At 44.7% G+C, this 13,336-nt stretch overlaps 1 protein-coding gene and 1 long non-coding RNA gene across 2 annotated transcripts; one reads left to right on the plus strand and one right to left on the minus strand.

The window, feature by feature from the left end:
• Positions 1 to 17: 17 nt before the first annotated feature.
• acsf2 (acyl-CoA synthetase family member 2) lies at positions 18 to 13,180 on the minus strand. Its single transcript, XM_030340269.1, has 16 exons — positions 12,854 to 13,180; positions 11,252 to 11,447; positions 8,674 to 8,802; positions 8,443 to 8,496; positions 8,211 to 8,329; positions 7,827 to 7,989; positions 6,015 to 6,110; positions 5,660 to 5,811; positions 5,097 to 5,188; positions 4,273 to 4,349; positions 3,090 to 3,197; positions 2,317 to 2,468; positions 1,913 to 2,054; positions 1,482 to 1,592; positions 1,314 to 1,382; positions 18 to 476 (listed from the first exon to the last, which is right to left on the minus strand). Exons 1-16 carry the CDS (start codon positions 12,955 to 12,957, stop codon positions 426 to 428), a joined length of 1,815 nt encoding a protein of 604 aa, XP_030196129.1. The 5' UTR covers positions 12,958 to 13,180; the 3' UTR covers positions 18 to 425.
• Positions 5,649 to 6,963, plus strand: LOC115531172 (uncharacterized). The gene is made up of 3 exons (XR_003973845.1): positions 5,649 to 5,841; positions 6,460 to 6,604; positions 6,767 to 6,963. It is a non-coding gene; the product is annotated as an uncharacterized LOC115531172 (long non-coding RNA).
• Positions 13,181 to 13,336: the final 156 nt, after the last annotated feature.

Consider the following 13,336-nt stretch of genomic DNA (forward strand, 5'->3'; position numbering starts at 1 on the left):
GAAATCAAATGTCAGGGTTAAAATATTTCAACATTGTTTTTATTGAGTAAACTCGTAAAGGACTGACAATGTAAAGATTGCAAATAAGAGTTAAAATATATTTATAATATACATTTAAAATAGTCATGAAGAATTTCTAATGCAGTCTAAACATTAGTATTCATATTCGAGGTGGTATGATGTTTATTAGTGCTTTAAAACTTTGGTTTGCACTTCCTGTTTATCATCACAAACAGCTTTATCCGTCCCTCATTGGACGGCTTGATTATTATTTTGGACGGTTAAAATATTGCATTAAAAATGTCCTGATGCAATGGGTGGCTCCTGAACTCTCTTCATAGAGAACTCCTTTGGTAACAGAACAGGAAGGAGCTGTTCCAATATCGGGTATTCCAACGAGCTGATAAGATTCCTGTTTAAGGTACTCAAAGTCCGAGCAACTTCTCAGCCTGCTCGCTTAGTTTGTACTTCTGAACCTGAAAAAGAGCAAATGGGGTGAATTAAAACAAACTGTTTGAGGGGAAGGCGTCTATGGCGGTTTTAGGCTATAGCCTAGAAAACGGCTACATCTTGATATAGTTAATAACCTATTAGTCCTTGACGTCTGCCCTACTTAAGATGAGGGATGGCAAAGTGATACGATATTATCACACAGCTGAATTTACAACGCTGCAATTATTAAACCACCAGCAAGATATGATGGAAGCCCTTCCTACTCCTGTTGTGATTAGGCCCTCTTCTGAGAAGATAAGCGTATAGTGAGTAAATGTTTATTATTTGTTTTGCATTTCTATGCTTTATTATAGAGTGAGATGGATAGGAAGGCATGGGAGATAGAGGGGAGGACACGCAGCACAGGACCACGGGAGGGACTCAAAACCGGGGCGCTGCGTCCGGGACTGGGCCTATGATGGTACGTGCTCTACCCGGGGAGCCGCCCCTACTATATGTTCATTTGAGTATGCCGAGTATATGTTAACTTGAGTCTCTGTTTATTCATAACTTATTTACTGAACAGTATGCTTGTTTTAAACTTGTTTAAATGTAGAGTTTTTGGACCGCCTACTTTAGAAGGGCGTCTCATTAATCATTCGGACAGTTATGTAAGTAAGAGTTGAGTGTTAAATGGTAGCGTTCATGACCTTATGTGTTGCACATGAACTGCCAGAACGTCTAACTCCAGGTTGAATTTACAAAGGATCACCAACCAGGGAGCTATACTTCACTGCATCTATTGTACAATCTGTACCTAAGGGGAGAATCAGAACAATGCTGTGTCTAATGTAAATGTAGATGGTCCTGAAGGAACTTACCTTTCCACTCACGGTGAGCGGGTAGCGGTCTACAAAGATCACGTATCTTGGGATCTTGAAATGGGCAATCTGACAGCACCAGATAAGAAACATGACAATATTTTAGCGATGACTTCAGAAGGTTCTTTGGCCGATCATGTAGGACCATCTGAACCAGATCTATCTTACCTGGCCCTTGCAGAACGCTGTGATTTCTTCTGCGGTGCATTCCTGCCCTTCGTTGAGCATGATGCAGGCGCAGACCTCCTCTCCCATCCGCTGGTCCTTAATACCAACCACCTGGGATGTAGTTGGAGAATACATATGAACAACCTTTCACTCCCTCAGCTGCGAACACAGAGATAAAAGTCCCTTTCTCCCTAAGCCAGCGCCTTTCTAACCAGTAGCCACTTAAAGCGCTTTACAATTAATGCCTTACATTCAACCATTCAGGCACATGGGTGTCATGCTCAGGGATGCCTCGACACTCAGCTAAGAGGAGCCAGAGAACGAACTAGCAACCATCAGGTTGACAGTCAAACCCCTAAGCCACTGCCGCTCTGTAAGCAATCTACCCAGTGGGAGCTCCCTGGACCCTACTGGCTGATGGGAAACACTACCTGGGCGTCCATGACTTTGGGATGCGTGTGGAGGAACTGCTCGATCTCTGCTGGATAGATATTCTCTCCGCCGCGTATGATCATGTCCTTGATTCTGCCCTCAATACGGCAGTAGCTGTAGCCGTCCAAGCTGGCAATATCCCTGCACAATATCCAAACACACACACACACACACACACACACACACACACACACACACACACACACACACACACACACACACACACACACACACACACACACACACACACACACACACACACACACACATTAGAGAAGTGATCTTAATTTCTTTACTTTTCGATTTTGTGGTATGAAGTCAATGGTTTTGTTCAGGCTCATGAAAACATGAAAACAACAAAGCGTGTGTGCAGCACCGAGACGGACTACCTGTCAGCACTCACCCGGTCTTGTACCAGCCGTCCGGAGAGATGCACTCCCTGGTTTTGTCCTCGTCGTTCCAGTAACCCAGCATCACACAGTGACCCCGGATCATCAACTCCCCGGTCTTCCCCAGCGGAACGATCACCCCAGTGGAAGGGTTCACGACCTTCGCCTGCAGCAGCGAACCAAATGAAAGTTACACAAGGGTTTCATTCAATTGGTCACTTGAATTTCCTACTTGTAACGACTTAGTTTTACCCCAGTTTGCTATATAATATATTCATCTAAATCTGAATGAATTTATTAATCTGAATTTATTGCAAATTATATACATTTCTTTATTATGCAAGAGTTTGCCCAAACGTACAAAATGTATAAATATGATTACAGGAACCAGGGCATTATCACACAAATCCAGATCTCAAGCAGATTCATATGTACCCACAACTAACTATGTGTGTATATATATATATATAAATAAATAAATAAATAAATACATTTCTTCTTGAGTAAAATCATTAGAAAAAAACAGCAGTTCCAAATGTTTATGATCTGCCCCTAGAACTAGTTGGTCCTGACTCCTCCCCCATGACCCCCCTGGGGGTTAGTTTTTGTTTTGATCCGTTTTTGGATTTGGCCAAAATTTTGGGATTTTTGTTGGGTATGTAGCAGAGTGGGATGCTTGCCTAGTTTTATTAATAAAAAAAAAAAGTGGTTTAACGTTTCCAACATCATCGTCATGTATTTCCCTTCGTTTAATGCTGGAGACCCTAACCCACTACGGTGCTCATACCTCTACGTGGTCCATGATGTAGCCCACCGTCTCCACCTTCCTCTCCTCGTTGTCGAGGGGGTCCCCACAGAAAGTTACAGGGCTGTTCTCCGTCGTACCGTAGCCCAGCTGAAAATGACGAGCGATGTGGTTCATTAACACTTTGATCATTGTTTTAACAATGATCACGAGCATTGGGGTACAAGAGCAGGATTTAAGACTGCACATACAGCAAAAACAACTTTCATTCTATGTCTTTCATTACGAGGAATTTGTGAAACTTCCAACATTCAGTCAGGCAGCCATGTTTGTTTGCCCTGAGTTCCTCCTATGGGAGCCCAGCTTGATCCTATCACACCACGTGACCCCTGACCCCTACTCTGGCCTCCATACTGGTCTCTGCATTCCCCACCAGTCTCTACGGAACTAACACACTCCTGCTATTCATAGTGGATCAGCCTACGATACACCGTCTCAGAGGTTTTCCCTTGAGGTGAACCGTACTACTAGAAGATGTAGCTGTATGATGGTCTTGGGGCCACGTGGTTTTAACATGAGTGTTTGGATATTTGGAGCCACTAGGTTGGATGCTAACTGTGTATTACATCAGCAAGATAAACTCGAGGATTTAATGGTTCGCCATGGATCCATTAATACAAAATAATAATAATAAAATAATGAAAATCATTTAACACGGCTGCTGAATTAACTGGGCTATTTGACTCACTGTAATCTGTTTGATGCCCTTCTATTTGACTCACTGTAATCTGTTTGATGTCCATCTATTTGACTCACTGTAATCTGTTTGATGCCCTTCTTTTTGACTCACTGTAATCTGTTTGATGCCCATCTATTTGACTCACTGTAATCTGTTTGATGCCCTTCTATTTGACTCACTGTAATCTGTTTGATGCCCTTCTATTTGACTCACTGTAATCTGTTTGATGTCCATCTATTTGACTCACTGTAATCTGTTTGATGCCCTTCTTTTTGACTCACTGTAATCTGTTTGATGCCCATCTATTTGACTCACTATAATCTGTTTGATGCCCTTCTATTTGACTCACTGTAATCTGTTTGATGCCCATCTATTTGACTCACTGTAATCTGTTTGATGCCCTTCTATTTGACTCACTGTAATCTGTTTGATGCCCTTCTATTTGACTCACTGTAATCTGTTTTGATGCCCTTCTAGTTGACTCACTGTAATCTGTTTGATGCCCATCTTTGAAATGACTTCCCTCACAACCTCAGGTGGACAAGGGGCCCCGGCCATGATGCCTGCAACACAACACAAGAAAAGCAGCATTGAGTCGATGAACTCTGATCTGAAAATCAATACGTTTAAAATCAGCCTACATTTATTGTTCTCTGATTTATTGGTCGTGAAGATATGCTGAAACAGGTCAACAAGCTATGAAAGATTAAGATTGGGGCGGATAGGAGGTAGAGTGGGTCGGCTGGTAACCTGAAGGTTGCTGGTCCCCGGATCCCCGGCTCCTCCTAGCTGTGAGTGTCGAGGTGTCCTTGAGCAAGGCACCTAACCCTAACTGCTCCCGGCGAGCTGGCTGTCGCCTTGCGTGGCTGACTCCGCCGCCGTCGGTGTGTGAATGTGTGCTTGAATGGTGAATGTGAGGCAATATTGTAAAGCGCTTTGAGTGGCCAATAGGTTAGAAAAAAGCGCTATATAAATGCAGTCCATTTACATTATTAATTTACAATATGGAAAGATCCTAAAGAGGGCAAAACAGCCCTCCCCCACGCGTTCTGCAAGGAAAACTTATCCTTTGATAGTCTTTTTGGACTACTTCTTCAATAAGCATCAGCGCACACTGAATGGTATTGCCCCTTCCTGCCACACCGTTTCATCCGACAACCTTGTGCCCTGTGCTATGGCCAACATTAGCCCACCCTTTTGGGAGGTTGTAATATTAATGCTTTTTATCCTATGTTCCTCATTTGTGATAGTCTGAAATGTGTGGGCCCCATTATGATACAAATATAAGACAATTGTAACCTTTGCCTCACCTCCCTCCACTGAGGATAAGTCGTACTTTGTGGGCGTGTAGTGGGAGAGCATGTCCACATACATGGTTGGCGTGCCATAGATGAAGGTGCACCTATAGGGGTGAAGGAGAACGCCATCATATAAACATATGCTAACATGAGGGTGGTAAGCAATAGACCCATAATGAATGTTGTGCAGAGAATGCTGACAAAGCCCTGCTTCCGGCCCAGGGAATAGTACCTGGGCCGGAAATTAGAAACTCTAAAGGGGGCGGAGCTACGCCTTGTTAATTCTACCAAAGAAAACTCAACTGCACAAGGGGATGAAGCTTTCAGAAGGTAAGGATTAGCCACCTTATTTAGTCTCTCCAAACTCCTCCCACAGAGTCTCTCCAAACTCCTCCCACAGAGTCTCTCCAAACTCCTCCCAAAGAGTCTCTCCAAACTCCTCCCACAGAGTCTCTCCAAACTCCTCCCACAGAGTCTCTCCAAACTCCTCCCACAGAGTCTCTCCAAACTCCTCCCACAGAGTCTCTCCAAACTTCAGAACTCCATCCACGCTGTTGATAATAACCATAACCTACTTTTCACTCTCGGAAGCAGCCAGGTTAGCCCGTCCGTCGTAGCCAGCGGTGGGAAAGACCAGGGAAGTGCCGTGCACCGCCATGGACATCCCCCCGCCCACCGAGCCGAAGCAGTGGTACATGGGCACGGGCAGACATATCCGAACCTTGGGCTAGGACCGCAAAGCAGAAGGACCCTTCAGGTATTCATGCTCTATCCAAAGCCACTGACAGCAGGTAGGGGTAGGTCACCGGGATCTGAACACAGTAACGTAAAGCTCCGGGTCTAACCTAATCCTGCCCCAATTCCAATCATAATTTAATTATGATATCTATATTATCATTAATACGAATTTAGTTTTTGTAGTGAACTCACCTTCCAGGTGTATCCCATGCGAACGCCAAAGATGCAGACGTTGTTGATGATGTTGTGGTGGGACAATGTGGCTCCCTTGGGCATCCCAGTGGTACCCTGGAGACACACACATTAGGTTTCAACACAGATCCAATCCCACCACTCACTAGACAGTTCAGACATTAAGTTAACACTCTTGAGTGTGGATATGATATATTTTACGGTTGAAAGGAAATGCAACAAGCAAGACATTGACAACAACAAAGGGTTTATGCAAAATGGAGATCTTGAAGTAGAACAGTGACCTAGTTATATATTACTACACTTTGTGCATTGTATATTATGACACATACAGTATTTGTCAAAACGTGATCGGGAGTGTGCTGTGAAGACCAGTTGTGACAATTATAGGATTGGGCCGGTTTTCTAATTCCCCAGGTCAATCTGTGACTTTGTTTGTGTCCAGATGTAAATTAGCCATGATCTTAGTTCAACTCCCCCCCCTCTCGCGGTGTGCACACGCCGCGGGCAGTTGGCTCAAGATGGTGGCTGCATCTTAAGCAGTGTGATAAGATGCAGAGTGCAGAAAAAGATTTCAATAAGCCACGAGGGTAAGCATAATGTTTTTCTTTTTCTACTTGTTGCATAAATGCATGTAGAACGAGACACAGATGGAGCTTTTCTCCACTGGGCCAGCCCATTGCATTAAGTAGGTGGAAGCAAGAAAGGAATCCACAGTTTGATCGAAAACTAACCCCTGTGCTCCTGACCAGGACATTGAACCGTCTGGTCATCCCTGCCTACCTCCCAGTCTGTGAGCATGAGGAGCGGCGGGTCAACACAGAATCAAAGCTTCAGCTTGTGGATTTGTTTGTTTGTGGGAACTATTGGAGGGAAATTCCTGTCCAGGGGAGTCCGCATCCGCTTAGTTGTGTTGGACAAAACAAATAAACAGCTATGGGAGTTGCTAAACACTGGTTTGGAATTGATGTCAATGTTTCATCAAGAGCCTTTGGCTTCTTCCAAAAAAGTACCCGAGGTGTACCTTGTTTCTATTAATAAGTCACGAACCGTGACTCTTAAACCTTGGCCCTCTGACCCCCTTCAAGAAAAAAGCACACCACCAGCTTATCTTACTGTGTCCTCTCTCTATAGTTCTGCAGAAGTTACCCAGGACAATTCGAGCTCTGAAACAACATGAATACACTAGTCCAGCCTGAGCAATGCAACGAGCAAAGAGCATGAAGAGAGTGAGATTTATCACAAAAACTAAAAACAGCCATCTCTTAATTGATTGATTGCACTTTCAATAATCCCCATGGGGGAAATTCTTTAAGCAGAATGCAAATCTTCCTGATAAAAAAATTGCATCGTCACAAGCTGTGTGTGCAATCAGTAGAGCATATAGACACAGACAACGGCCCGGGGAGCAAAACGGATGGCAGCAGACAAATCAAACACATTTAGAGCGAAGATATGATTGGTACATTTTACTGTCATTTGAAATGAGTCTGATTGAATTACCATTACTCGACCTCTGAAATTATAATAGGCCCACCAATCAGAACTGCATATCATTTTCCTTCCAAACCACTGCAGAGTCAGCAGGATTCTGATTGGCTGACGAAGGATATTTTTGAAGGGTTTATTTCTTCAGTTAGCTAGTTAGTTAGATATTTTACTAATATCTAACTAACTAGCTTTTCTCCAGCTAGTTAGTTAGTACCTACTAGCTGGTACCTAATACCTTATACCTAATACGACTGCTGTGAAACATATGGCTCCACGTTAAAGAAGGCCGCTGCTCAATGCCTGAAGGGGCGCCGTGGTTACCGAGGTGAACTGGATGTTGATTGGGTCGTCGACGCAGAGCTTCCTCTGCAGGTCCTGGAGCAGCCGGGTGTGCTCGCTGCCGGCCGCCTGCCTCACGTCGTCCACGTGGAACATCCCGGGGTGGCGGCTGTCCGTGACGATCACCGACCTCAGGTGAGGGAGCCTGGGGGGCAGAGGGGTAGCGGGGTCAGCAGGGCGTGCTGCTAGCTCCATCCCAGTGGGGTCAGAGAGGTCATGTAGCTCGTCAGGTATTCACGTGAACGGGGTTTGGCCCTGATATAGAATGCATGGCCATAATAGGTGTGGAATGTGACATATTTGTAGATTTTGTTTTGTTTTGAACAAAAACAACAAAAAGGGAAATCTGAAAGTCTGCCTACGTACTTTGCGCTCTTAAGGTCTCCTGGGGTGCAGGAGTCGATCTCTGGGCAGATCTTCCTCAGCATTTCAACGTATTGCTGAGTCTTAAAGGCTGTCGGACAGACCACGGCATTGCACTCCACCTATCCAGAGAGAAGCAGAGCACACCAACGTTTCATTTACGCTCAATTTCCTTATTTGTTTTTATCATCTCTATTTGTACACTCGTTATAGACACTCAAATAGGAGGACTGACCTTTCGCAACGCATACTCCACCTCGGAAACCTGATAGGCCGGGTTCACTGACACCTGGAGAGCGAGAACAAACAACGACCGACTGGACTTGAACCGTGCCCACACATAACGAATATTTCTGCCAAATCAAGACTTGGTTTAAATCAAATTGTACGTTTCTGGGTTCTTTGTGATGAGTTTGTGGTTCATACACGGGTACGTCCTGCCTGTTATGAGACTGTGTGTGCTCACCAGTATTATGCCGGCCTTGGCAGTGGCAAACTGATACAGGAGCCACTCGTAGATGTTGGGCCCCCACATGCCCAAGCGATCCCCCCTCTGCAGTCCCAGGGCCAGCAGGCCGGCAGCGGTCTGGTCCACCTGGTACAGAACGCATCCCATACGTTAGACACACACACACACACACACACACACACACACACACACACACACACACACACACACACACACACACACACACACACACACACACACACACACACACACACACACACACACACACACCTTGGGACTAAGGGAGAGCCGCAAGATCGTTTATTGGCCTGTGGCATGTGGCATGTTTCTTGTTTAGGTTTGTAGCTGGTGATCTGTTGTTGGGTCTACTCCAACCGATGGAGAGAATGTGAAACGCACTCTGACCCCGACCACTGACGAGAACACAATCAGTGATCAAGGAACGGTAACTGCCGTTCAGGTGGAACAGCATTTACCGTTCCACCTGAACGGCAGGAGCGGCATATGCCATTCCTGCCATTCAGGTGGAACGGTAACTGCTGTTCAGGTGTTCGCGGTTGCACATGCCACAGGCCAATAAACGATCTCGGCGCTACTGGACTAAGGGCCGATGAACACTGAAACAGGCATTGCGAGTGGCTACTGCATGGGAAGAAGAACCTTGTTTTAACTTTTAACTTGTAACTTCAAGCATTCCGGTGTTCACGAGCAACTGTTGTTCACAGCTGTACAAACCTGCCCTGAAGGAGTGGTTAAAGTTCACAACATTGGCCATGATGTGACACGCACACATAACCGCACAGTACTTTGCACTACAGTAAACGCAGCAAAGCCTGAGAACCTAATAACTCCTGATTTTGATGATTATTTATGAATAATTACGTGTTTTTAGTAGGGATGAGCCAAGTGTCAGGTTTCACACACACACCAAATTTCTTTTTCCTATCTAGATCTTAAAACATGATGCATTCCCATAATACCTGAGCATGTTTCTCTCAATGAGAAGCCACACTGGTTCCTTTCAACAATGGTGAAACTTCAACGTGATCCGACTCGGGGACTGTAAAATGTTCCTTATTTGGGTCAGTGACAGGGCTGGGTCTTACAGGCATGAGGCATCTCCCTTTGTCGTTTAAACCTACAGTAACCCGTTGAGGTCGTTGGCCCGGTACAGCTGGTTATTGAAGAGGGTTTTTTGTTTAGGTTTGTAGCTGGAGATCTGTTGTTGGGTCTACTCCAACCGATGGAGAGAATGTGAATCGCACTCTGACCCCGACCACTGACGAGAACACAATCAGTGACCAATGACAAAAAGACTCTCCTACTGCAATCAGTGGTATTTTACCAGGAATTAGCTGTCAGCAGGGTATCAGATTAAAGTGGAGAGTCCTCAACGGAACATGCCTGGGATACGATATTTCACGCCTTTCACACTTTTCAAACGCTTTGTGAGCAATTCATGTGCAGTTGAATCAATAACCCCTCAAAAAGTAAAGGTTGGTTAAAGCATAACTGGGTAAACACTGTAATCTAAGGTAAACACTATACATTATCATCAAATAATGGACCACTTTACACAGAAAGTGAGTGGAAATCACGTGGTTATGTAACTGCCATTCATGTGGTTTGTGAGAACTCAGCAAGTTGATTCCATGTGTGCTGAGAAGATAATCCAAAAACTAAAATATCATCAATTCTTTCACTAGGCTTAATACCTCAAATCCCCGGTCAAAAAATGCAATGTACTTATTATAGTTACATATGAACAATCAATACATCTAGAAAAGTTCTGTCAGCAAAAGCTGGAACATCTACATTCTTCATGGTAGGAGTGAAATTTCTGCAGCGGTGTTTTTGCCAGATGACCTTTCCCCTAGTTTAGAAGCGGAACTATGGGGGCAGCCTCGTGGCACCCCAGTCAACCACGTCTTTCTCGCTCATACGCCACGGTGGATCAATTAATTCCAGCCTGTGGCCGTTACCCACATGCCATGCCCTCTCTCTCTCAACCCTCTTTCTTGTCTGTCTTCAATCTCGTCCCCATGAAGGCCAAAAAGATCTACCCGTAAAAAGTATTATAACAAAGAAAAGAATAAGAGGTATTTTAAAATGTGACTACAGGCTACGCTGGTTACAAACCGATATAACGCTATCTCTAATAATCCCCACCAAGAACTCACATAAAGGCTAAGGTTAGTTACAAACTGGAACCGTTATCTCTACTAATCCCCATTAAACGCACATACAGGTTACAAACCGGTGTAACGTTACCTATACTTATCCCCATGAAGAACACACATACAGCGCTTAGACACTGTTGAAAAGCTTCCACTTGCACCACACATGGAAAGCCATGTTATTGTCTGTCCTCAGAATCAAGCTTTGCCTCAACTGATTCGAGGACACAAAACTAATTGTTACACACAGACCAGGTGTCTCATTCCACTGCCACATGGAACAGAGGGGAGAATTCCTGCTACCCCTGGACTCATCGTGTCTGTTATCGGCCATGTGATTTAATTGATGGGAGTCGCGCAGAGGGAGAGAGAGGCTGAGGCTGAGGGGACGGTCTCACATCGTGCAGGAACTCGGCGAAGGTCTTCCGGATCCCCTCCTCCAGAAAGACCAGGGCCTCGCGGTCCGGGCAGCGCTCCACCGACTGCAGCAGGGCCTCGCCGATGGTGCTGTGGCGCAGGGAGCGGCTGGAGGTGCCGTGGGCGTAGCTGGTGGTGAGGGCAGGGACGCTAGGTCGGCTCTCCACGCAGATGCCACTGGGTGGGGAGGAGAAGCGTAGGGGATACCAGCAGGTGGATGACTCCTCGACCCAGCGCCAGAGGTCTCCCTGCCAGTGGTCGAGCGCAGCCTATGCATATTTAAAACTAGGCAGAGGCCAACTGAGTGAAAGGTCAAAGTTTCATTAAACCCAGTTGACCTATGATTTTCATGCAGACGTATTTATCTTTGTAATCTACATCTGCATTCTGGTTATCTTTACAAAGGTGATAAAATATAATCATCTCTATCTATCTAGACCAGATACAACAGACATATCACGATGACCCAGAATTAATTCCTTCTTGGGAGTATTGTGTCTGCAGAGGGGTGGGTGTGCTTGGGGTCAGGTTAGGAAAATTATTCCGTCACGTGCTGCAGAATGTTACAAGTGCCATTGTTACGAAACTCCTTCGGTACCATATTGTTACTATGAAACGAATGCACCGTAGAGCAAACAATGTTGCAGAACACATAGGCTCTATGTGATGGTATTCGATAGTAGTCTGGATACGAGACATATCCATTAGTTTTGTTCGAATATTTTATTTTTCTCCAGTTGTGATGAGGAACTTCATGAACTTCAGATGAACTGCTGCCTATTTATGATGCATAATAACCGGTGGTGGGGGTGCTCTGTGATTGGAATGCACATTGCACATCTGATACCGAAAGGATATCTGATGTGATGTGTACTTTTAACTTGTCATCACTGCAAGTTCAAAAAAAAATGTTAACTCTACACTTGCAAGCTGGAAAGTCAGTCGGTTTTTTTTTTTCTTTACTGTAGGGGGCCATTGCGAGACCAAACATAATCTCATGAAATCAGACATCTCATGAAATTCGGTACCATAGGTACCGAAGGAGAACAAAAACTGCTTCTGTATGATACCTTGCAGAACCAAACGGTGCATAGTAAAGTTGAGAGTTGAATCAGGCAGTTGTCTGATTTCATGAGATTATGTTTGCTCTTGCAATGCCCCCCTCCAGTAAAAAAAACCGACTGAATGTCCAGCTTGCCAGTGTAGAGTCAACATTTTTTTTTTAACTTACAGTGATGACAAGTTAAAAGTACACATCACATCAGATATCCTTTCGGTATCAGATGTGCAATGTGCATTCCAATCACAGAGCACCCCCACCACCGGTTATTATTCATCATAAATAGGCAGCAGTTCATCTGAAGTTCATGAAGTTCCTCATCACAACTGGAGAAAAATAAAATATTCGAACAAAACTAATGGATATGTCTCGTAACATATCCAGACTACTATCGAATACCATCACATAGAGCCTATGTGTTCTGCAACATTGTCTGCTCTACGGTGCATTCGTTTCATAGCAACAACTGTTTCACTTCTGATGACTAATTCATTTACCTAGTTGATGTCTAAATGCAACTCACCAACTTCTTTGAACGAGTGAACCTGGCTGTCTCAGGGGTCTGAAGACCCGTTCTGCCCTAGAAAAGAAACGATTCTGCAGCTTCAATCCGACTCTAGGAAACATTTTTTCAACGTTACAAATTTTCCCTCTGAAACGTAAACAAAGAAAAATATCCCGAGCACGCTGCGAATTCTGCAAAACTAATTCCAGAACCAGGTTGTTCGTCCCGTCCTTTGCTTTAAGAAGAGTCAAGTAATACGTTGGTTTCTCATGAACAACCAGAAGTTGTGAGCGCTCGTTTTAAAGCATCACCTCTATGGAACGCCCAGACTGCTGTAAATGGGCTGCATTGGCTGCTGTAAATGGACTGCTGTAAATGGGCTGCATTAGTGCTCGACGGCACTAATCCGAAGTCAATCTTGTAGAATGACTCACTGTGTAACTTTTACACTTGCTGAACTATACCAGTGAAACTTTGCAGAAACAGGTTGAAAGTTGACGA

Source organism: Gadus morhua, chromosome 18 (genome assembly GCF_902167405.1).
Source record: "Gadus morhua chromosome 18, gadMor3.0, whole genome shotgun sequence".
NCBI classification, from domain to species: domain Eukaryota; kingdom Metazoa; phylum Chordata; class Actinopteri; order Gadiformes; family Gadidae; genus Gadus; species Gadus morhua.